General features: G+C 48.5%; 1 protein-coding gene across 1 annotated transcript in view; it reads left to right on the top strand.

Moving 5' to 3' along the window:
* Positions 1 to 23,634, top strand: part of MARCH4 (membrane associated ring-CH-type finger 4) — a 120,103-nt gene extending 96,469 nt beyond the window's left edge. Inside the window, exons 3-4 of the mRNA XM_005676518.3 lie at positions 1,753 to 1,945; positions 22,893 to 23,634. Coding sequence (XP_005676575.2) covers positions 1,753 to 1,945; positions 22,893 to 23,260 — 561 coding nt within the window. The 3' untranslated portion in view covers positions 23,261 to 23,634. The remainder of the gene's footprint in view (positions 1 to 1,752; positions 1,946 to 22,892) is intronic.

The following is a 26,144-nucleotide window of genomic DNA, read 5'->3' on the forward strand; positions in this document are numbered from 1 at the left end:
AGGATGCGATCTGTATAGTTACATGTAAAGGCTGATGTCTCACATCTAGATGAGTGAGCAAATGCTTTCCAATAGTTACAGTTCCTTAGGGGCCACTGGTCAGTCCCAGCAGGAGCCAAAATCATCAGTGCTTCCGTCTAGGCTGTATAATGTGCAGGGAGGGCTCGCTGTTGGCAGAAGGAAGGTTGTCCGCCTTTTCTGGGGAGTTCTGACATGCCTTCTGAAATGCCTACTAGGTGCTCTCTGCAGGGCGTTACACAAACTGCTACAGTCAGGGGATAGTCCTTCCTTCCACCTTCCGAAGGGCTTCCCAGGTAGCACAGAAGGAAAGAATCTGCCTTCAAATGCAGGAGATGCAGGTTTGATCCCTGGGTTGTGAAGATCCCCTAGAGAAGGAAATGGCAACCCACTCCAGTATTCTTGCCTGGGAAATCCCACGCACAGAGGAGCCTGGTGGGCTACAGTCCATCGGGTCTCAAAGAGTCAGACACAACTGAGCATGCACACATGCCACCTTCCCAAGCCTGATCCTGTCATTTCCCTGCTGCACACTGGTCAAGAGTATCATGTTTATTCTTACAAAAAAGTTTTAAAAAGTCTTTGCATATTCCTTAGGCTCCCGTGTGGTATTCCTTCTTCCCTTCCCAGTTGTCTTACCCCACTCCCTGCTCTCTGCTCCACCCTCTCGGTCTTCTTCCAGGTTTTTGTACTTACCCTGCTTTCTTCTGTCACAGGGCCTTTGCACATGCTTTTCTCCCTGCTGGACACATATGCCTCCTCTCTTTGTCTAGTAAACTCCCACTCAACTCATTGCTTCCTCTAGGAAGTGAAATCCCGTCATAGGCTCTCATATGTCATGGTGGATTGCCATTGTAAATAATCATATGTCTGTCTGTGTGTTCTCTAAATGTGAAGCCCCATGAAGGCAGAAGTCTGCAAGTTTTTGCTTACTGCTTTATATTCAGCACCTAGCAGGGTACACACACAGAACACCCGGTACATATTTGCTGAGCAAGAGCATGAACAAATCCCAAAGTAAAATCCAACTCATGGCTCATTTAGACCTGTGACACCTGGATCAGTCATAGACTCATAGAATTTCAGAGTGGAAACCCACCCACACTCTAGCCTTCAATCCATCCATCAACACAGCTATTAGCATAGTGCTTTTCTGTTAAAAAAAAAAAACACCGAAATTTCGGCATTCGTATATAGTCAGTAAATTATACTGTTTTTCTTCTCTCTCCCTGACATCCTGTGGCCTCTTTTTGTTTGTTGAATTGGTAATCTCTAGCATGTATATTAAATGACATGCCAGGTGTTGTTGTAGAAAACAAGCAAAAAAAAAAAAAAGGCCTGTGCCCTCTTAGCACCTATTAGTGAGCAAATAATGTGTTGCTCAGAAAATAATATTCTGGGGACCTGGAACACCACTACACACTGCATTCCCACTTTCTCCTTCCCAGTTTTCTGTCTGCATCATAATCAACCACAAGGACTTTCCTTCTCAGCATGGCCCACCCAGAAATGACTTCTGATCATTCGGTATGATATAGGTTTCTTCCATATCAAAAACACAAAGTTAATACTCAGAAACTCTTAAAAAGAGTCATTGTATCGCATGTTGGTGAGCCCTGGTTTTAATCCAGAGGTGAGAGCCTGGGGCGGCAGCAGGAGGAGGGGGTGGGGATGGGGTGGAAATGGGGTGAGGGCCTGCAGGCCCCCGCTGACCCGCCATTCTCGCTCCTGCAGTGGCAGGCCATCTCCCTGACAGTCATCGAGAAGGTCCAGATTGCAGCTGCCATCCTGGGTTCCCTCTTCCTCATCGCCAGCATCTCTTGGCTCATCTGGTCGACCTTCAGCCCCTCAGCAAAATGGCAGCGCCAAGACCTCCTCTTCCAGATCTGCTATGGGATGTATGGATTCATGGACGTGGTGTGCATAGGTGAGTCTCTGGGATGTGTGGATTCGTGGACGTGGTGTGCAGAGGTGGGTCTCCGGGATGTGTGGACTCGTGGACGTGGTGTGCAGAGGTGGGTCTCCGGGATGTGTGGATTCGTGGATGTGGTGTGCATAGGTGGATCTCCGGGATGTGTGGATTCGTGGATGTGGTGTGCAGAGGGGGGTCTCCGGGATGTGTGGATTCGTGGACGTGGTGTGCAGAGGTGGGTCTCCGGGATGTGTGGATTCGTGGACGTGGTGTGCATAGGGGGGTCTCTGGGATGTGTGGATTCATGGACGTGGTGTGCCTAGGTGGATCTCTGGAATGTGTGGATTCATGGACATGGTGTGCAGAGGTGGGTCTCCAGGATGTGTGGATTCGTGGACATGGTGTGCATAGGGGGGTCTCTGGGATGTGTGGATTCATGGACACGGTGTGCCTAGGTGGGTCTCCGGGATGTGTGGATTCATGGATGTGGTGTGCAGAGGTGGGTCTCTGGAATGTGTGGATTCGTGGATGTGGTGTGCAGAGGTGGGTCTCCGGGATGTGTGGACTCGTGGATGTGGTGTGCATAGGGGGGTCTCCAGGTTGTGTGGACTCATGGACGTGGTGTGCATAGGTGGGTCTCCGGGATGTGTGGACTCGTGGACGTGGTGTGCAGAGGTGGGTCTCTGGGATGTGTGGACTCGTGGACGTGGTGTGCAGAGGTGGGTCTCCAGGATGTGTGGACTCGTGGACGTGGTGTGCAGAGGGGCGTCTCCGGGATGTGTGGATTCGTGGACGTGGTGTGCATAGGTGGGTATTCGGGATGTGTGGATTTGTGGACGTGGTGTGCATAGGGGGGTCTCCGGGATGTGTGGATTCATGGATGTGGTGTGCAGAGGTGGATCTCCAGGATGTGTGGATCGTGGATGTGGTGTGCAGAGGGGGGTCTCGGGATGTGTGGATTCGTGGACGTGGTGTGCAGAGGTGGGTCTCCGGGATGTGTGGACTCGTGGACGTGGTGTGCATAGGGGGGTCTCCAGGATGTGTGGATTCATGGACGTGGTGTGCAGTAGGTGGGTCTCCGGATGTGTGGATTCAGTGGACGTGGTGTGCAGAGGTGGGTCTCCAGGATGTGTGGATTCGTGGATGTGGTGTGCATAGGGGGGTCTCTGGGATGTGTGGATTCGTGGAGTGGTGTGCATAGGGGGGGGGGGGGGGGGGGGGGGGGGGGGGGGGGGGGGGGGGGGGGGGGGGGGGGGGGGGGGGGGGGGGGGGGGGGGGGGGGGGGTCGGGATGTGTGGATCGTGGACGTGGTGTGCAGAGGGGGTCTCCGGATGTGTGGATTGTGGACGTGGTGGGGGGGGTCGGATGTGTGGATTCGTGGACGTGGTGTGCAGAGGGGGGGGTGGTGGCATGGGGAGTGGGGTGGGATGTGTGGATCGTGGTGTGCTAGGGGGGTCTCCAGGATGTGTGGATTCTGTGGGATGTGGTGTGCATGAGGGTGGGGTCTCCAGGATGTGTGGTTGGGGGGGGGGGGGGGGGGGGGGGGGGGGGGGGGGTAGGATGTGTGGATTCGTGGATGTGGTGTGCATAGGGGGGTCTCTGGGATGTGTGGATTCGTGGACACGGTGTGCCTAGGTGGGTCTAGAAGCTTGTCTCTACAGGAAGTGGGGAGCCATAGGCTGGTGAATTAGACACGTCTCCCAGGGTCCCTCCCTCTTGAAGGTCAAAAAGGTCAAAGCAGAGATGGCACCAGGCTTGAGACTTGTGAGCTCAAGAGGGGCTGTGGCTTAGATTTGAGGGGTGTGTAGGGAGTAGGAGGAGAAAGGACAAAGACAGGAGACCTCAGTCTTTCCTGGCAACTCTGTCCTGCCCAGTTGAAGATGAAAATGAGGAGATTAGCCTCTAAGAATATTTGAGAAAGGTCAGTTGGTCAGTCTACCTGCCTTAGGCAAGTTGTGGAAGGCCTCTTATCCATTGTGCCAAATCAGGACAAAGGAGGCCTATACATTTAATTCCATTCTCTTCACAGCAAAATGCCCAGAAACAATCACGATGATACCTTGCTCCCCTTTTTTTTTCAGCTTTCTGTAAGTCTATTAATACCCAAGATTTCTCTAATCTAGTGGTTTTCAAAGTGGATGTAGTTCAGGGGTTCCATGCACAACTTCAAGAGCCACTTTAAGGAGTGGGGAATGAGATGCTGTACAGACAGGCTCTGAGTCTTCATCCCTGCTTCCCCCCTAGCTTCTGTACTTTCATTGATTTACATATGTGTCTGTTCCGGGTAAGGTTTTGCTTTAAAGCTTTCAGTGTTTTAGAAGAAGGTTAGAATCCCACCACTGTAAGTTTCTGGTTGCTCCCTTACCCCATTCCCAAATGTATGTTCCCTCCTCTTCCATTATATTAGGTGGCTGGTGGAGGGTTTTTGTTTTTTCCAGCAGATGACTGTGGCTGTCAACTCTGGAGTCTTCATCCAAATGACTGAGGAGGTGGGGAATGGCCCTGGTTTTCTCTGAGTGAAGGAAGCATGCTTAAGCCCTGGTCATACCTCCTATCCTGGACCTCTCAGGTTACCCCCTAGGCTATAGTGCCAACAGCACCGGAGCTCCACAGTGGTCCTCTCTGGGCTTTAGTTTGTGTTTCTATCAAATAGGCTACACTGCTCTGTTTGACAAGAAAACATCTATCAGCTAGAATTGGGCTGAGAGGGTGTTCATTTTCTTCAGGGTCTTTTAATAGTAGGGATCACAGAGGCTTGCATACAGATTGCAGCAGCCAGAGACTAGTGACGCTGGCACTTGTAAACCTATCTAAGTGTCTTGCTGCCTCTCCATGCTGGCTAAACCAGTATGTCAACTCCCAAGTTCAAGAGCCATTTAATTACAGCACCTAGGCAGTGAAAGAAACAGACTGCCCAGGCTTGGAGGCCTATAGAAGAGAGAGGACTGTGAATGGGGAGCAATTTGACATTGAGGCATTCTAATTTAGTTTCCTCTCCCACCAGACTCCCTTCCTACCCCTGCTGAGGCACGAGTTGTTGATGCCAAAAACCAGGTGCGTCTCCATATGGAGGTGTGTGGCTCTGGCAAGAAGAGGGAAGCAGTGGAAGCCTTCCTGTAGGGCCCTTCCAGCTGCCCTTCATTCTCCTTCAGGCGGGCCTTTGATGGGTCCCTGGAGTGCATGTCTATGAGACACACTTTCCTGTCATGTGGTGTATTTGTCAGCTTTGGCTGCAGTAACAAACAGCTCCGAAATTGCACTGCCTCACAGCAAGCATTTATGTCCCATTCGTGGGTCCACGAGATGAGTTGGTTCTGCCAGGCTTGGCTGGACTTAGCTTCTGAGACTGTGTTGGGCTCAAGCCTGAGTGTCTCCTTATGATGGGGCCCAGGCTAAAGGGGCAGGAACTACTGGGGTGTAGTCTTCCCACCAAGGGCAGGAGCACAAGAGGATGAGTGAAACTCACAGAGCTTCTCAGAGCTTCCGCTCAGTACTGGTACCCTGGCCCTTCTGCCCACGGGCTGTGGGCCAATGATGTCACCAATAAGCTCCTGCCCTGGAGGCCAGCATGAGAGAGAGAGAGAGAGAGGAGCATAAATACCATCTCCCAATCAGGGCTCCAGAGATTTGAAAACTGGGAAAACTGGACATAGAAGAGACTTGGTCATGGGACCAGTCGAGACAACTCCCTTGTTTGGAAGACGAGAGAACAGGGGGCCCACGGAAGGGGAGTGATCAACTCACGATTGCTCAGCTGGGACTAGAAGCAAGGTCTCCCAGCTGGCCACCCAGGGCTCTTTTTATTATCCCCTGGCATCAGAGAGCAGGGCTCCTGCCGCAGCACTGAGAAACCTACAGATGCCACCTGAGACTTCAGTGCACATGGGCCCATGTACAGGAGGGGCCGCCATGGCAGGCTGCACCCTGGCTCTGAGCCACCCAGCACCCTGGCCCGCCTGGAGCTCTGATCTCTCCTCCTCATGCTGTCTCCTCTGAGTAGGGCTCTGGGACCATCTCCTTCTCTGTCTCTTCCTTGGCTCCTCTATCTGCCTGCCTGCTCCCCACCCCTGGCCCACTTTTTCTCCCATCTTGTATACATGTGACCCTCAGTCACTCCAATTATGGGAAAAGCAGAGTGAGCCAAATGCTGAGAGTTTTCACATTGTTTTCCTTCCTTCCAAGCCTTCAGGAAAACATCCTTCCCAGGGGCACAGCCCCACCATGAGCTATCCAATCATCTGGTGTGACAGCCAGTGACTGCTTGGAAACTGTTATTAGATGGAAGGGGAATGCATAGGGACCCTCATCTCTTTTAGTGCCATCCAAAAGTGGTCACATGTATTTATAGTTAGACTATCTCACCTGTAAAAATTTAAAAAGGGAAAAGAGATATGTGCTCTGGGCTTCCTTGGTGGCTCAGTGGTAAAAGAATCTACCTGTAATGTAGGAGACCTGAGTTTGATCCCTGGGTCAGGAAGATCCCCTGGAGAAAGAAATGGCAACCCACTCCAGTATTCTTGCCTGGAGAATCCCATGGACAGAGGAGCCCCGAGGTTGCAAAGAGTCCATGGGGTTGCAAAGAGTCAGACATAATTGAAGCAACTGAGCACACTTGTGTGCAAAATGTGCTCTAGATAAAAGAGAGGGAGGTGACAGGCAGGAGCTGGGGTGCACAGATTCTTGTGGTGGTTGAGATGATGATGATTTTGATGATGGTGATGACCGATGTATGGATGTGAGAGTTGGACTGTGAAGAAGGCTGAGCACCGAAGAATTGATGCTTTTGAACTGCGGTGTTGGAGAAGACTCTTGAGAGTCCCTTGGACTGCAAGAAGATCCAACCAGTCCATTCTGAAGGAGATCAGCCCTGGGATTTCTTTGGAAGGAATGATGCTGAAGCTGAAACTCCAGTACTTCGGCCACCTAGTGCAAAGAGTTGACTCATTGGAAAAGACTGATGCTGGGAGGGATTGGGGGCAGGAGGAGAAGGGGACAACAAAGGATGAGATGGCAGGATGGCATCACTGACTCAATGCACATGAGTTTAGGTGAACTCCGGGAGTTGGTGATGGACAGGGAGGCCTGGCGTGCTGCGATTCATGGGGTCGCAAAGAGTCAGACACGACTAAGCAACTGAACTGAACTGAACTGATGACCAATAGTAAGGATGATGGCTTTAAGGATGAAATATAAGTAACAGTCATTTTTCTGCTGTGTTCTGGCCAGTTGAAGAGAAGCACACAGCACTGCCCAAGTAGATGTAAAAATAGCTTTTTAAGAGCTCCCTGGAAGGGATAATTGGGTGGCATCTCTTTATTTTTAAGCTCAGCTAGACATTCAGACTCATGGAACTACCAGGGAGCGTGTTTGGCACCAGATTCACTTAGAGGACCGTAGACAGGAAGCACAGGCTCCTCAGGCGGGTGCAGCTTGCTCCTGCAGGTGAGTCCTCATCTGTTTTAGTTCAGGCCCACTCTCTCAGCCCCCAGGTGATAGCTCAGAAACAAGGAGATGAGATCCACAACAGCACGTCCCTCTTGGCCCAGTTTTCAGGATTCCCACAAAAGTCAGACATATTCACAAGAGTCAACGGACTAAGGAAGCCTAATGCTACAGCCTCCCAGCAGTATTCATAGTAAAGCACTCACCAATCAGGGGTCACCTCCAACTCAGGACATGTTACAACCCAGCTGATACTGCACTTTCATCAGATTCACAGGAGAGACAAACCAGAATGCCAACACGGCCTGTTCTTACAGAAGGAGAGTGTGCCATCACACTCCTCTTTATCCTTGGGGAAGGGAAAATGAGTGTAGCCCTGTGTTAGCTTAACAGGTGGAGTAAGAAAGAAGTTAGAATATGGTATTCCCTGCTAGCTCAGAGGGTAAAAAATATGCCTGTAGGGCAGTAGACGCGGGTTCGATTCCTATGTTGGGAAGCTCCCCTTGGAGAAGGAAATGGCCATTCATTCCAGTATTCTTGCCTGGAAAATTCCATGGACAGAGGAGCCTGGTGGCCTACAGTCCATGGGATCACAAGAGTCAGACACGACTTAGCGACTAAGCTTTAGCCTAAGAAAGCGATAAGACACTTGTTAAAATAATTCCTTGAACTTTCTCTACTTTTCAGACACCTTGGTCTATTCCTTGAGACTGTTAAATGGCCTCAGATAGTAAAAATTTGAGTAAACATAATGCATAGGTTTAATTCATCCTTAAAAATAACTTCTCTATCAGAGTGGTGTGCTAAGGAAAAGTTGATGAGAGTGCGAGGGACGCACGAGAAATTCACTGCATCAACACCAGCTCAGGGGGTATTCTCTGCCATGAAGCTAAGAGGATGCAAAGTCTGAGACGTCGGCTTGCTGCTCGTGAAGCCGCATCAGCCCCATCCATGGCTGTGTCCACCTGGCTGACCTTCCGGTGAATCAGTGAAAGCAATGGCTCTCAGGCAATGACCTCTAGTTCTCACCAAAGGATTTTGCCTGGAATGGTTGCCTATTTAATGGTTCTCTATTTAATGCAGCATGGGTTCAGGGCTGTGGACAGTGACTCTGGACTTGGTCGTATCAGAAGGTTGTACATTCTGGAACACAGGCCACCTCTACAGATTAAGCATCTCTTGGCTTAGAGTCCTAAGTCCTGAGACCAGTCTCTGCCACAGTAAAAGCCAGATGTAACTTGCTGTAGACAGAACAATCCACCAAACCCCTGCAACAGAGAGGAACTGAGAAAGGGGCCAACAATGCTAAAAGATAATCAGGGGAAAAATTATCCCTATTGAACAGGTGAGGGTAGGCTTAAAGCAGGTGGGCACCAGGTCACATAACTAAGCAAATGGTAGAGCTGAGGATTGGACCATGACCCCCTGGCTTCAATTCCTGAGTGCTTTCTACTGCCTGTTTCATCTCTGATTGCTCTGTGAAATTGTAAATGCAGAGCTTGGATGGAGAGGCAGGTTGAGGGAAAATTGGTCCAGTAATATCTTGACTCATAGAGTTAATGGCTGGTGGCAATAAGAACTTCAGTGAGCGCCAGCTGCTCCTGTCCTGTATTCAGGGATTTGGAAATTAACCATTGCTGTACTTCCCTTTTGATCAGTGCTATTCTGACATCAACTGAGAGGGAGGCTTGAGAAGTTGAGATGAAATTTGGGTGGTTTGTTTCCCTGTGACACTCTCGTGAAAGGTCCTTGGAATATGGGGAGCTAAATCCACTGGTTAACATGAAATTAGGGAATCCATTCCTTCATTCAGAAATATTTATTGAGGACTTCCCTGGTGGCCCAGTGGTTAAGACTCTGAGCTTTCTGGGCTTCCCTGGTGGCTCAGATGGTAAAGACTCTGAGCTTCCACTGAAGAGGGCACGGGTTTGATCCCCGGTTGGGGAACTAAGATCCCACATGCTCCAGGGCTAAAAAAAATTGTTGAGAGAGCACTCCCAATGAGAGTCATCCACTCTCAAGGACTGTACATTTCACTGGGAAGGCAGACAAGTTAATTACTGAGGCTAGGACACAGGGTAAGCACACAAAATGACTGAATCAGAGTAAGCTCCGGGCGGTCAGATCCATTCATTCAGTAGCATTTGTTAGCTGCCTAATTTCGGTCATGAAACTAGGGAACTTTAACAGAGATGTGAATGAGTCCCAGTCCCTGCCCTTGAGGAGCTCACAGTCTACAAATAAATTACAACAGAACAGTAGCTTTTACAAGACACAGAGAAAGGTAGAACAGAGCAGAGACCAGTTAACTCTTCTTCGGAGGTATTCAAGACTGCTGTATTTAAAATGGATAACCAACAAGGTGGAGAAGGAAATGGCAACCCACTCCAGTATTCTTGCCTGGGAAATCTCATGGACAGAAGAGCCAGGTAGGTGGGCTACGGTCCATGGGGTCGCAGAGTCGGACACAACTTAGCAACTGAGCCCACAACCAACAAGGCCCTACCGTGTAGCATATGGAACTCTGCTCAAAGTTATGTGATAGCCTGGATGGGAGAGGAGTTTGGGGGAGAATGGATACATGTATATGTATGGCTGAGTCCCTTTGCTGTCCACCTGAAACTATCACAGCATTGTTCATTGGCTATGCCCCAATACAAAATAAAAAGTTTAATTAAAAAAGAAGGGTTTCTAAAGGAAGGAACCCTATCCTTGAGCTAGTTTTGAAAGATATGTCAAAATTTGTCCAGAACAGTGGAGAAGAACTTTCCAGGCAGAGTGTGGTAGAGGCAGAGACAAGAGAAAACAACGTGTGCTTAGAAAGCATTGAGCAGCTTTGTATGGCTCAGTGCAAAGAGCCAGGATGGGGAGGCAGGTCATGGGGATGGGGAGGTTGGCAAGAAGCAAATCTCACAGCTGATGAATCATGCACGAAGCAGCTCAGACATCCCTGTTGGTGAGGGGAGGCATTTTAAAGATTTAATACAGAGAAGTATGATCAGATGTGTGTTTTAAAGAGAGAGCTCTAGCAGGTTTCAGCAGATTGGATCACAGAGCTGGACAGACTAGACATTGGGAGAAGCCAGCTGGAAAATGCTTATAATAGAGTGAGAAAGAAGTAAAGAGATGCCAAACAGCGATGGTGGGGAAGAAGTGTGTGGCGTGACCTTGAGAAGTATACAGGATGCGGACTTGATACGGTGGTCTGAACTCCTTCAGAATGGTGGGAACCCCGGGATGCTCACTTGAGTGGGGATCAGGCATCATTCTTTGAGCATGAGAATCGGGTGGGCAGTGGGTGAAACAACGAGGAACTAAAGGGTATATCTTCAAGAAAGGCAGCACAAAAAGAAAGGACCATTCTAAATCTAAAATCCAGGCAGAGAGGCATGAGGCAGTTTCTAAGTCATGAGTTGGCAGTAGAAGAGATGCCAGACACATGGAAGACATTATGGGCTGCAAAGAGGAGAATGAAGGGTCAGGAAGGTGTCTCTTTGCTGGGCTAGAAAGAGGGAAAAGCTTTTTTTTTTTTTTTAGTGAACAGGTGGTCCCCTCCTGTGATATAGAAGAAGATACTGAGGGCACTGAACCATTTCTGACAACTCCTGGTAACTGATGGGGAGATGAGATGGTAAGGAAAGCAGGCAGTTGAAGACAGATTTGGAAGGCAATAGTAAGAGGTGTTTGAAGCTGTGAATTTTGAATAGGTAACTTAGGAGGACTGTTCAGGGAGTCGGTGACTAAGAACAGAGACCTAGGGAACATTAAACACCTAAAGGGATGAAAGGAGACAGAGATGAGAAAATAGCAGGAGGGACTGAGCCACGAACCTCAGAGTCTGGGTCTCCGGAATGATGGGAGTGGTGCTACATAATGCTCTGGGGCGGCATGTCGCCCACTTCCTTACTGAATGGGACCCTAAGTGATTTGCATAACCTCTCTGCTTTTGTTTTCTCCCTTGTGAGGAGGAATAATAATACCGTCCTCAGAGAGTTGTCGAGAGGACTGGATAAGATGGCACATGTGAAGAGCAGGCATTATACATATCAGTGACCAGGTCAGGGTAGATTTTCCCTAGGCTAAGTCGCCTCAGTCGTGTCTGACTCTGTGCGACCCCATAGATGGCAGCCCATCAGGCTCCCCCGTCCCTGGGATTCTCCAGGCAAGAACACTGGAGTGGGTTGCCATTTCCTTGTCCAATGCATGAAAGTGAAAAGTGAAAGTGAAGTCACTCAGTCATGTCTGAGCCTCAGCGACCCCATGGACTACAGCCTTCCAGGCTCCTCCGTCCATGAGATTTTCCAGGCAAGAGTACTGGAGTGGGGTGCCATTGCCTTCACCAGATTCTCCCTAGGCACTTGATAAAGATTTGCCAAAATGGTTAAAGGTTTGCCACAGCCTGGAGTCCTCCCATAATTGAGAATCTGCCGTTATTTGGAGCAGTGCCTCTTCTGGAAGGTTTTGGCTCCCTCACCCGCATTCCCTAAATGAGAAGATCTGATTACATTGAACGTCCTCGTCCCACCTGCCCCCTCTTCCGTCATCTCTAATGACGCTGTCTTCCCTGGCGGAGAAGCTGACAGAGCCTCCCAGGAAACAAATGGCACGTTCTCTGCTCCAGTGGGTCAAGTTATTAGGATTTAACAAGAGCAAATTAATTAAGGTCCCTGGCACCAAAAACATTTTTTTTTTCACTCCACAGACCCAAGAGATTGGCCACCAAGAAGTCAACTCTGCAAAAATGAGGCCCGCGTCCTTCCCATGTTTGTTTTTCTCTTGTGAGTGGAAGCGGGTCAGGGGAAGGAAAGCAAGAGAGATTCTGAAACTCCAAATCTTTAAAACAGAGGGCTAGGGTAATGGATGGAATTATAGAAAATATTTCTCTTTTGTTGTTGCTGTTGAAACTTCTCTGTGTGCGGTCCAGTGAGTAATTTTCCTCTGATTTAGAGGTACCTGGTTCTTACCTTGGGAGATGAAGTTCAAATCCCAGTTTATAGCAAGCACGCAGGGGGTGGGGAGAGCAGGGCTGTGGAAACATTGTTTTTCAAACTTAGTTTTAATTCACATTAACATAAAAAGCACGTATATGCCACAAAGATTCCTTCTTTTCCTCCTTCCTTCTGGATAGGAATGACCACACCTGTCCAACCTCTTGTGCTTAATCGCTCAGTGACCTCTGACTCTTTTCTTCCCTATGGACTGTAGCCCACCAGGCTCCTCTGTCCATAGGGATTCTTCAGGCAAGAATACTGTGGGTAGCGTTCCCTTCTCCAAGGGATCTTCCCAGCAAGCTACCAGGGGCATTCATTTAATCCCTGAAATATGAAGCAGGCTGGTGCAGGAGGACTAGAACCTATCTGATGACAGTTAGCCAGCCCTGGACCGGCAGTTATTCCTCTCTTACCAGCTATAAAATGAAGGGAACCTATATCTACAAGGTTCTTTCAGATCTGGCAATCCAGGATTTTGGAATCACTTCCACTGTGAGAGGTCATGATGACCCAGTGCCTTGAATTTTTGGGCAAGCCAGCCATAGAATCACACATACATGGGAGACAGACCATAATCTGTTCTTATGTGTTATCCAGCTTTTATTAAACCTTGTATGGGTATAAAGCATCACCCAGTGTTCTCGCCTGGAGAATCCCAGGGATGGGGGAGCCTGGTGGGCTGCTGTCTACAGGGTCGCACAGAGTCAGACATGACTGAAGTGACTTAGCAGCAGCAGTATAAAGCATCACTATGGAAAAAGCTAGTGGAGGTGATGAAATTCCAGTTGAGCTATTTCAAATCCTGAAAGATGATGCTGTGAAAGTGCTGCACTCAATATGCCAGCAAATTTGAAAAACTCAGCAGTGGCCACAGGGGAAAACATCACTTTTCATTCCAATCCCAAAGAAAGGCAATGCCAAAGAATGCTCAAACTACCACACAATTGCACTCATCTCACACGCTAGTAAAGTCATGCTCAAAATTCTCCAAGCCAGGCTTCAGCAATACATGAACCGTGAACTTTCAGATGTTCAGGCTGGTTTTAGAAAAGGCAGAGAAACCAGAGATCAAATTGCCAACATCCGCTGGATCATGGAAAAAGCAAGAGAGTTCTAGAAAAACATCTATTTCTGCTTTGTTGACTATGCCAAAGCCTTTGACTGTGTGGATCACAAGAAACTGTGGAAAATTCTAAGAGAGATAGGAATACCAGACCACCTGACCTGCCTCTTGAGAAACCTATATGCAGGTCAGGAAGCAACAGTTAGAACTGGAGATGGGACAACAGACTGGTTCCAAATAGGAAAAGGAGTACATCAAGGCTGTATATTGTCACCCTGCTTATTTAACTTTTATGCAGAGTACATCATGAAAAATGCTGGACTGGAAGAAGCACAAGCTGGAATCAAGATTGCCAGGAGAAATATCAATAACCTCAGATATGCAGATGACACCACCCTTATGGCAGAAAGTGAAGAGGAACTAAAAAGCCCCTTGATGAAAGTGAAAGAGGAGAGTGAAAAAGTTGGCTTAAAGCTCAACATTCAGAAAACGAAGATCATGGCATCTGGTCCCATCACTTCATGGCAAATAGATCGGGAAACAGTGGAAACAGTGTCAGACTTTATTTTTGGGGGTTCCAAAATCACTGCACATGGTAACTGCAGCCATGAAATTAAAAGACGCTTACTCCTTGGAAAGTTATGACCAACCTAGAAAGTGAAGTCGCTCAGCTGTGCCTGACTCTTTACGACCCCATGGATAGTAGCCTGAATGAAGCTCCTTCATCCACGGGATATTCAAGGCAAGAGTACTGGAGTGGGTTGCCATTTCCTTCTCTAGGGAATCTTCCCAACCCAGGGATCAAACCCAGGTCTCTCACACTGTAGACAGACACTTTACCATCTGAGCCATGACCAATCTAGATAGCATATTCAAAAGCAGAGACATTACTTTGCCGACTAAGGTCCACCTAGTCAAGGCTATGGTTTTTCCAGTGGTCATGTATGGATGTGAGAGTTGGACTGTGAAGAAAGCTGAGCACCGAAGAATTGATGCTTTTGAACTGTGGTGTTGGAGAAGACTCTTGAGTGTCCCTTGAACTGCAAGGAGATCCAACCAGTCCATTCTAAAGGAAGTCAGTCCTGGGTGTTCACTGGAAGGACTGATGCTGAAACTCCAGTACTTTGGCCACCTTATGCGAAGAGTTGACTCGTTGGAAAAGACTCTGATGCTGGGAGGGATTAGGGGCAGGAGGAGAAGGGGATGACAGAGGATGAGATAGCTGGATGGCATCCCTGACTCGATGGACATAAGTTTGAGTGAGCTCCGGGAGTTGGTGATGGACAGGCAGGCCTGGAGTGCTGCAATTCATGGGGTCACAAAGAGTCGGACACGACTGAGCGACTGAACTGAATTGAACTGAATAGCCAATTAACAAACAATGTTGCAATAGTTTCAAGTGAATGCAAAGAGACTCAGCCATACATATACATGTATCCATTCTCCCTCAAGAGCTTCCCAGGTGGCTCAGCAGTAAAGAATCTGCCTGCCAATGCAGGAGACAACGCAGGAGACTCGGTTTCCATACCTGGGTCGGGAAGATCCCCTGGAGGAGGGAATGGCTACCCACTCCAATATTCTTTCTTGGAGAATTCCATGGACAGAGGGGCCTGGTGGGCTACAGTGCATGGGGGCAGAGTCGGACACGAATGAGCAACTGAGCATTCTCCCCCAAACTCCCCTCCCATTCAGACTGCCACATGACACTGAGCAGAGTTCCATGCGCTATGCCGGAGGTGCTTGTCGGCTTGAATTAACTCTTAACTTGTAATCTTCGCCTTCTTCCTTTAGCCCCTCCCTTTCACCCCACCCCCACTTCCTGTGCCTGGTCACCTCTCTCCACACCTGAGCTGCTGGATGTGCAGAGGATGAAGACGATGATTTAGAAGCAGACACACCAAGCGAGCACTGTTCCCCTCAAAGGAGACCCCTTGGGAGGCAATGCAGTTATTCCAGTTGTGCTGACAGGGCTCAAGATATTTCAGGAACGCCTATTAGGAACTGCCTCCAGTGCCTGCAGCAGAGTTTTTGGAACACATTCAGAAACGGCAAGTCTGTTCATTGATGATGGGTTTTGACTAGAAATAGTCGCAATCTGGTAAATAATGTGGATGCTCAGGCCAGCGAATCTATTTTGGGAACCATAGGAAATGTGCCATTGAGCCACAACTGCCTTTCTCTGTGGCCCCTAACATGCCCCAGGGGTATTATAATTCCAGCAAATAGAAAAGTAAGCTTCCAAATTCAGTGTTTCAACCCAATAGTAGTTCCTGTGAGTTGTGGGTGGCAGTGGTGTGTGGGTTTCTCCTCCACACAGTGATTCAGAGACCCAAGACCCTCCCATCTTGTGGCTCCACAGTCATCTAGGCTTTTGAATGTTCTGTCTCTGGCTGATAGAAAATACGAGAGAGCATGGTAAGGCAAACACACGCGCGCACACACAGACACTTTTTCCTCCTGTACCCATTTCTTAAATCTTGAGTTGACTCATGCTCACATTCAGTGCCAGACACCTGGCTCCACCCGAGTGCAAAGGGCTCTCTGAGCTCAGCTTCCTGTTTTGTAAAGTGGAGATAACATCACCTTCTTCACTGGGTGTGTGTGATAAGTTGACCCTATTTGCAAAGCCCTTTTAATGATAGGACCTAATAAGCATTCAATAAATATTGACTCTCATCACCATCACCATCATCACCTGACCTCCACCATCGCCACCCAGAGTGATGGAGATATGTGGTCCTTTTAGTATTTGTTCAGAGAGAAGAGTGCTAAGCCTCCCAAAAACTCATGAAAGAAGTCTATAGTCTCTTAGGGCATAACTTCACGAATACTTCCAGAAATGGACCTCTCAATTATACCAGTGCAAGGATATTTGGGACGTGTGAAGAATCAGCTGGTATACAGAGCTCCTCTCAGGTCTAGCCTGTTATTCATCTATAAACAATGACTCAGACCAGGGGCTGGGAAGGACAGTTAGGAGACAGCAGAGCAGGTGCTTGTGGCTGGGAATGCGGTTGGCAATAAAGGAGTAGGAAGATGAGGGAGGAGATGAGAGTGGACTTTTTCTGCTCTGCAGTTTCCCCAAAGCAATCAAAACCGTGTGGTGTCGAGTGTAAATGAGTGCCTGGCACAGTGCAGCATCAGAGCAAAGGATTCATCGCTTCATTCAGTCTCATAGCAACCCTATTAGGAAGGGGATAGCAGCCCCACTTCCTGATGAGAAAACAGGGGCTCAGAAGGAGGAATTAACTTAGATCAAGAGACAAGGCTAGTAAGTGGCAAGTACTCTTAATGTTCAGTGCATGTTCATCCATGAGTTGACTCTAAACTGTGGGACCCAAACACCTTTGGATCTCAGAGAAGTATCCATTTCGTGAGTTGCCTTAGCTTCTGTGTCTGTCACATCTGGAAATTGAGTGTTTTTTTATTTACTTTTGGTTCTTTGTTTGATCATAATTCAAAGGCTTCCATGACGCAGTCTGCCAGGGAAAGGACCATGTTCTAGGCAGTGCTGCTCAAGGGTGGTCCACATCTAAAACATCACCTGAGGGTAGTGCCCAGGAATCTGTCTCCATACGCTCCCTGATTTGGGGGCTTCCCAGGAGGTGCAGTGGTAAATAATCCACCTGCCCATGTAGGAGAGGCAGGTTCAATCCCTGGGTCAGAGAGATCCCCTGTAGAAGAAAATGGCAACCCACTCCACCATTTTTGCCTGGGAAATCCCATGGGTAGAGGAGCCTGGTGATCTACAGTTCATGGGGTTTGAAAGAGTCAGACACGACTCAGCACGCGCACACCACACCCTTGTAAAGTTGTCTGCAACCTTTATGCCACTTAAACTAGGATACGAGCAAGAGAAGAGGTAAGGGTGGCAAGTGGGATCGGTGTCACTGAAGGGGCCAGAGCTCTTCTCTATGTACTTCTCAGCTGGCCTTAGCCTGTTAATTCTGTACCTCATGGGAACCCAATTTTTTGGGTTGCTCACAGAAGTGAGAAGTGCTTGCTCAGAGAAGTGCTCAGAGAAGCACACAGTCAGTACTCAGGAAATAATACTAAGCAGAATTAAGCTGTATCTCACTGCTGTGGACACAGTGAGAACCAAGGGCCAAAATTCATCACATGAAGATTGGGATTCTAGGTCAGGGAGAACTTCCTGATAGCGCTGTGAGTTAGGGCAAGGGAACCGCACAGGCAGGACCACCTACTCACATGGCCACTTTTCATCCCATCCTCATGGGCTGAGCAAAGGCCCATTTCACCTGGAGGCTGGGGGAGAGCTATGGCAACAAAAAAGGGTTCTGACATCCTACAGAGCCTACAAGAAGAGGATCCCTGAAAGACGGAGAGACGTTAGAAAGATGAAGGCAGCAGTTCTTCTAGAGCTGTGTCTATGGAGAACAGCCCAGGGTTGAGCACCTTGTTAGGTGGTTACTAGACAAATTATATGAAAAACCCCAGAAAGGGACTCAGTCAAAACACATTTGCAAGAGACATGAATGGACCTGTCACACAGAGTGAAGTAAGTCAGAAAGAGAAAAATATTGTATATTAACATATATATGGAATCTAGAAAAATGTGATAGAGGATCTTCTTTGCAAAGCAGAAATAGACACACAGACAGAGAACAAGCATCTGGATACCAAAGTGGGAAGGGGGTGGGATGAATTGGGAGATTGACATATACACACTACTGCTACTATGTATAAAATAGGTAACTAATGAGTACCTCCTGTATAGGCCAGGGAACTCATCTCAGCGCTCTGTGGTGACCTAAATGGAAAGGAAATCTGAAAAAGATGAGAGAGATGTAAACGTACACCTGATTCACTTTGCTGTACTGCAGAAATTAACACAATACTCTAGAGCGACTATACTCCAACAATGTGAAAAAATAATAAATGTATCCATGCCTACAGATTTCAGAGGCCTGCTAAGTACCTTTACTTTGGACTTCAAGCCTTCAGAACTATGAGACAATAAATTTCTGTTTGGTTAAAGAGAGAAAAACCAAACATATTGAGTTTCTGATATTGCCATGCATTCAAATTTTCCATTTTGTTTTTCTACTACTTCTCTGCCTCCATTCACCAATAGCCTTCTTCCCTCCTATTTTAATTTTAGTCTCTCTTTCCCTCCATCCATTTCCCCGTTCCTCTTCTTTCTCTCCCATATCTTCAGCTTTGCCCACTTCACCTGTCCCTATCAGATGAGCCCCACCCACTTTCCCTCATTAAAACAAACAAACAAACAAACTCTCCTGCTCAGGGAATCAATAGGTAATTTGTCGAGCAGGAAGCAGAGAGAGAGAGAGCGCGCTAGGGAGTGGATGTGAATAAGGTAGTTTGTGCTTTTCCAACTATTGCCAAATATGCATTATCTACAAAAACAGGTGCACCTTCCTTCCCTTCAGCCACCTATCCATTAAAATGGTTTAATTACTTCCTGAACACTAGACAGATAATTAGGAGGTAGCATTCAGACCCAAAATTTAAGCCACCCTCTTCAATCAGGGTAAAACTGTCTGATCAAGAAGCTAATTAAGAATCAAGGAGAGTGACTCTTGTTGGAAAGAGTGAGTTTGGGGCTTTAAAAAAGATCCCAATTTCCCCTCCCAGAGGCCCCTATGTCCTCTGTCATCACCAAGGCTTCATGAAGCTCTCAATACCGTATCCGCTGCCCAAGCCTCAACCATATCTGGCCCCTGTCCTTGAGGGGCTTGCAATCTAGGGAAAAGAGCACAGCAGTGTTCAAACAAGACTTGTGGAGTGACTGAACCCATGAACACTGCAGTGCCAAGGGTACACAAGCATGTATTCACAAGGTTGAAGGAAGCGGTGAGCGTTAGCACGCTGGGAGACAGTGGGAAACAGGACAGAGAGGAAGTCTCCTTGTCTAGAACCAGGTAGGAGATCAAGGGGTCCCCTGGTGGTCCAAAGGAAACTTATGAGCCCCCTAAAATTATACAGACAGTCCCTGTGTCTGGTGTTTTTTCCCCTAGGAATTTGGTCCTAGCTTTCATCAGATCCTCAAAGGGGTCCATGATCCAGAGGCTTAGAAACAACTGGTCTACAGGGTAACCATCTCCTTTTATGAACCTTTGAAGACCTGTTACACAAAGTACATTTTCAGGAGCTATTGGAGCCCTTCCTAGAGGAAAGAGTAGCAGTGGGTGGCTGTCTTGCCTCCTAGAATCACAGCGTGTTAGAGGTTGAAGAGGCCTTAAGATGTTGCCATCCAGTCACTTTGCTTGACATGGAGTTGCTGGAGTGACTCACTGCTGTTTACTCCTATGAGTCAGCTCTTCCCTGCAGGGACCAGACCAGTTGCCTCTTGATTTGTTGTTTTTCAGTCACCCAGTTGTGTCCAACTCTTTGCAACCCCATGGATTGGAGCATGCCAGACTTCCTGTCCTTCCCTATCTCCTGGAGTTTGCTCACACTCATATCCATTGGGTCAGTGAAGCCATCCAACCATCTCATCCTCTACTACCTCCTCCTTCTTCTGCCCCAAATCTTCCCCAGCATCAGGGTCTTTTCCAATGAGTCAGCTCTTTGCATCAGGTGGCCAAAGTATTGGCGCCCCTCAATATATGGCACTGCAACTGAATCCCGCTGTGCCTTCCTCCCAGTCATCTCACTCAGTGTGGGTCTGGCCTCCTTGACCACCTTTACCATATGCACAACCATCCCTTTCCTGTTTTGCTCATCCCCATCTTCCTAGCTCTTCCACATGCCCTCTGGACCTTGTGGTGCACGACTGGCAACCTCTCCTCCAAGTCTTCCCTTCCTCATCCTTTAATTTTGTGATATAGCTGTCTCCTGAGGACATTGTTTCTTGCATGGCTGTCTCAAGCAGTGGCTGCCGTGTCTCTCGTACACTGTATCCTGGGGGCTCAGAGGTGGGGTGGTGTCCTCCTTGCTCCCTGTTACCACCTCCAGACTGCCTCTTCCTTCATCTTTCAGAAGCTCCAGCCCCTCTGAAGCGAATGTCACCAGATACCAGAGTCCTTTCCCCTTCTTGATGCTGCTGGTGGCTGTGATTCATTCACTCCTCACGTCCCCCTGCACCTGGCTCCCACCCTGCCTCCCACCTGTCCTGTCCTTGGCATCTCTGGAGATCAGTGGTCCTCAAAAGAGGTGTTACCAATCCCTGGGGATATTTTGAAAATGTATGAGGTTTTTGGTTTTTTTTTCTAAAGTGGTTGTGCCCCAGCATTAATATTGAAATTTGTACTGTCTTGTTATAAATGACTTGTTGTTTGTTTTTCTTCATATCATCTGTTAGGGCATTATATTAATTTTTAAAAGAAACCATAGTAGCTTAGCTATCTTATATAAGTTTCATTTCAGAACAGAAAAGGGGATATTAAAACATATTTTTATAGGGACTTCCTTGGTGGTCCAGTAGTTGAGAATTTGCCTTCTAGTGCAGGAGATATGGGTTTGATCCATGGCCAGGAAACAAAGATCCCACATGCTGAGGGGTAACCAAGCCCTCAAGCTACAACTGGAGAAGACTGTGCTCCACAACAGGAGAAGACGCCGAGTGCCGCAACAGGAGAAAGCCTGCACGCTGCGATGAGGGGCCCACGTGCTGCAACGAAGACTCAGCACCCCATATTTTATATCTATGGAAACTATATACACATATATGTATGCATATTTGTTATACAAAGAGGGCATTTGGCCTGAGCATTGAGCATGGCTGATGCAGTTAATCTACCCAACTCCTTGGCTTCCTCATTATTCCTTATCTTATTCCATAAGACCTTGTCCTCCAGGCTACCTCAGCCCTGCTCAAGTGGTCACTCCATAGAGCTTATCATTACCAAGAACCACCTCCCTTCAAAATCTGAACACCCCACTCTCTGATAATCACCCCCTATCCTTATAGTTCACCGATTCACAATTCTCCAAATTCATAGAGACCTCTTGACATCGACCCTATCACTTTCTACTTTTCAATTTTCATGTTCCTTATCCCTTGCATGTTCTTACTTCCGTCCTTCTGGGTCTAGACTCCCTGGGCCAACCTTTCCCTGTGGTAACCATTCCCTTTGCAGACTCCATAATTACGTCCTACTTTCTTTCCTGACCTACTTGCTGGGAAAACAGACTCTGATGCCAAAGCCTGTGTGGTTTTTCTCCATACATGTCAGAGTCTGAAATAGTCTTGCTGGTTTGTTTTCGTATTTACTGTGTTTCTATCTGCTAGAAATCCAGCTCTCTGAGGGCAGGACTCTGCCTGTCCTGCTCACTGTTATCCTAGCGCTGAGTAGATGGAAGGCACACAATTTCTGTTTAGTTTCCCGGTTGCCTCTTGCAGCTCTTTTCTGACTTTACACTGCCCCTGGCCAGAGTGCTCTCTCTCAGCTACGTGTGTATTTCTGTTGTTGTTTAGTCACTAAGTCATGTTAAGACTCTTGCAACCCAATGGACTATAGCTCACGAGGCTCCTCTGTCTATGGAATTTTCCAGGCAAGAATACTGGAGTGGGTTGCCATTCCCTTCTCCAGGGGATCTTCCTGGCACAGGTATTGAACCTGGGTCTCCTGCATTGGCAGGTGGGTTCTTTACTGCTGAGCCACCAGGGAAGCCTGTGTATTTCAGTAGTATTGGGCTATTTGTTAAATAGCCAAAAGTGAGCCAGTGGAATTTTGGACATTCAGAAGGTATGGAATTACTACAGGGTTTCTTTTATGGTACATTTGAAAGCACAGGATTCATTGAACATCTATCTGCTAAGTGCTGGGTGCCACGGACACATGATCGCAGGAGGGAAAGCTATTTGTATTAATACTATGCCTCAGTGGACAATGAATTTGGACTTTGTCAGGCCGGGAAGTAGGAGGGGTGGGGCCAAGGACTACGTGTATGTGCCCAGCTGTGTCGTGCACTCGGTGTGGCCACCTTCCACCTGCTTCCAAAGACTAGTGAGCCTAAAAATGTAGGGATGGTTACCATGCAGCCCACAGCTGAGAGGCAGGTTTGAAAAGAACAAGTCAAACCAATATAAAGTCATCTCACCCAACACCTCTGTGCTTAGTCGCTCAGTTGTGTCCAACTCTTTGTGACTTCATGGACTATAGCTTACCAGGCTCCTCTGTCCATGGGTATTCTCCAGGTAAGAATACTGAAGTGGGTTGCCATGCCATCCTCCAGGGGATTTTCCCAAACCAGGGATCGAACCTAGGTCTCCTGCATTGCGGGCAGATTCTTTATACTGTCTGAGCCACCAGGGAAGCCCAAGAATACTGGAAGGGGTAGCCTATCCCTTCTCCAGGGGATCTTCCTGACCCAGAAATTGAACCAGGGTCTCCTGCATTGCAGATGGATTCTTTACCAGCTGAGCTACCAGGGAAGCTCCCCAACACCTCTACTCACAAACAGAGGGAGGCTGGTTCCTCCCGGCAGTGACTTGCTGTCTCTTACCCACCTCTGTTTGTTTCTTCTTCCTGCTGCCCAGGCCTCATCATCCATGAGGGACCCTCTGTGTACCGCATCTTCAAACGGTGGCAGGCTGTCAACCAGCAGTGGAAAGTGCTGAACTATGACAAGGCAAAAGACCTGGAGGAGCAAAAGACAGGAGGCAGGACCAACCCCCGGACCTCCTCGTCCACCCAGGCCAATGCCCCCACCTCAGAAGAGGAGGCTGTGGGCACCCCTGCCCCCGAGGAAGGCCCTGCCCGGGGGGCCAGCCACCCCTCAGGCCCCCTGTCCGATCACCACTGTGCTTACACCATCCTGCACATCTTGAGTCACTTGAGACCTCATGAACAGCGGACCCCACAGGGCGGCAGCCGTGAGCTGGTCATGAGGGTCACTACGGTGTGAGCCGAGAGATCTGCGAGGGAGCTGTGACCAAGCACGTGCAAGGGAGACAGAGCAAGAAGAGGACGGGTCGGGAAGGGCTCGCCCCGACATGATGCCACTGCGTCTGGGGAGCAGGTGTGCAGAGGCACCCAGGGGCCAGAGGGCGGGCGGAGAGTGGTGCACCTTGAGGGCCCTGGGGCAGGGTCGGAGCTGGAGGGAGGCTGGTGCTGTGAGCGGGTGATTTTCAGCAAGTTGATTCCATTCTCCAACAAGAGGGAGGAAAACCAAGACAAACTCAACAACAAAGTGCAATACAGACTGAGTCTAACAAAACACAATGCACCCACCTGTGCCCCACCCCCCGTGCCATGCAAAACACCCGGGCAAAGTGGCGGCTGGCGGGGGTGGTGGGGGGGTCAGGGAGAGGCTTTGTGTCTGGTGGTGGTAGTGCCCACAGGCACACATGTGGGAACAAAAGCACTTGTGGCCTGCCGTGTTTTACTCCTGAGCTTGCTTTGGTTTCCTCTTGGGCTATGTTCCAGGGGCTGTTGAGGGGGGTGGGAGAGGGATGGGTGTGGGCTGGCAGGGAGGAGATACATGGTGTTTGTGAACCCCTGGGCTCCCCTGGGTGGGCAGGATTCCTGACTCAAGGGCCTGAGGGGGATGATGGTGCAAGGAGGGAGATGCTGGTCTGAATGGCCAGAGGGAGGCGGGTTTCTTGCTCCCTCCAAACCTTCCAAACTGGAACTCCTAGTTTCAGATGGGCTCAAAGAGGGCTTAGGTTTGGAGCTGGGTGTCTTTTTGTGCCCTTGTTACTTTATTTTATGGTGATTTGGCTCAAAGATGTTTACAGGAAATACACACACACACACACACACACACACACACACACACACAACTAAAGTACAGATTTCCCATGGGTAGCTCAAGCACAGTCCTGGGGCTGTGGCTTCAGCCTTCAAGCTGTCAATCCAGGAGTGATTTTCCCGACCACGCAACCCCACCCATGGCCGGGACACGCTCTGTGCCACTGCCCCTCCTGGTTTGGCACATACTGAGACCCCAGGGCCCCCCACGGCAGGATGCATCCTGCCCAGGGTCTCCCAGGAGAGCTGCTGCAGTGAATGGAAGGAAGCTGGCCAGATGTGTCCCCAAGGAGTGGAGCGGAGACCCATCTTAGTATTCCTTGCTGTTGGGGCCCATCCCCAGGGGCAGTTCGGCTAGTCCCTCAGTGCTACATGCTCCCTGGGCCCTCCCAGGCAATAAGGAGGGCCCAGGGACCCTCGCAGGGAGCACTGTCCCTTGAGCCCACCTGCTGGTTCTGGGACCCTGCCAGGGAAGGCCACAGGGTGGTCACCTGCAGTTTCTCCTTGTCATTGCACAATGGCCGCATCATCCGTGGGTATTAAAGGGACACTGTCAAGTACTTTTTTAAACTAGTTTTTAGGGTTTTTTAAAACTCTCTGTTGTTTGTATTATTCTCTTAAAGCTTGAAAATAAAATTTCTTTCCCTACCACGAGTGTCCTTCTCCATCTGTGAGTTTTTCCTTTCTCTGTCCTGTCCCCCTCTATGATGCTTTCCCTCTCCCTTGTGTCTGCTTCACCCCTAGAATCTTCTCCCCCACAATGAATTGTTTCTCCTTTATGGGTACAGATGGGGTGGGGCGTGTGTGTGTGTGTGTGTGTGTGTGTGTGTGTGTGAACCTACGGGAAGCCCTGGGACTCCTGGCCTCTTCTTGGCTTCCTAGCAGGTAAGTTCCTTCAAGTCATAAAGAGGACAAACTCCCCAGCGTTCTGCCTATGACTCCTGGAAGCAGGGATAGTTAGTGCTGGGAGGAGATTTGAAGTTTTCACTCCATCAGGTCATTTGAGAGAAGCTGAGAGAATCACAGGTGAGGGCCATGTTAGGACCTCCTTCACTTGACAGTTTTCCTTTTTATTTTTTTTTTTTAAAGCTTTTATTGTGGTAAAAGTCACATAATATAAAGCATGCTGTTTTAACCTTATTGAATGTACTAAGTTCTGAGCACTTCGCACTAAGTACTTAGTACTAGCAGTAAGTACATTCGCATTGTTGTGGAATTCTCACCGTCATCCCTCTCCCAAATCTTCCGCCTTCCTAAACTCAAACACCCCATCCTCCCTCCGCACCCCTCCCCACCCCCAACCCCTGGGATCTACCAATGCATTTTTCCGACTATGAACTTGACTCTTCTCAGTACCTGGTATAAGTGGAATCGAACAGTTTCCTGACAGTTTTCCTTTGAACATCAGAAAACGGCTCCCAGGGCTGGACCCCGAAAGAAGGCTCAGACATATCACTAGGCCTCAGACAAAACCTTCCTTCCCTCTAACTTGATCTGGTCCTCCTCCCTAGGGGGCTGGGGCAGTCAGTTAGGAAATGTCATCAGTGGGATGCACACAGATTTAGGAAGTCTCCTCCTCTGATGAAGCTCACAGTCCAGAGGGTTAGAAAAGACATATGACGAATGAGACACCAAAGGACACATACAAAGAAGACGTGCAAGTGAAAACCAACAAAGCCATCCAAGTAATTTATGTAAAGTGAAGGTGTCTGTTTTTTCATGTGCTCGAGGAATGGGACATTCAGTTTAATTAAATATTTGTGAAAAATATAGATGTGTCCAGACATGCATGATCTAAATTTCAAAAAAGTATCAGAAAACAACAAAGCATGCACATCGTCAAAACTATAGTGGCCGTTATGTTATCTTTCTTTGGTGATTCACTGATTTGTGGGGCACTTCAGGATCTTGTGCTCATGTAGGCTCATCATCTCGGATACGCTGTTTGAAAGAAGAGGTGTTTAATGAGAAGTTCTAATAGGATGCTAAGTTTGTTGAATCTTGGTGATATAAGCACCAGGAGATCAAAGACCACATCT

The sequence above is a fragment of the Capra hircus genome, chromosome 2 (assembly GCF_001704415.2).
Source record: "Capra hircus breed San Clemente chromosome 2, ASM170441v1, whole genome shotgun sequence".
NCBI classification, from domain to species: Eukaryota; Metazoa; Chordata; class Mammalia; order Artiodactyla; family Bovidae; genus Capra; species Capra hircus.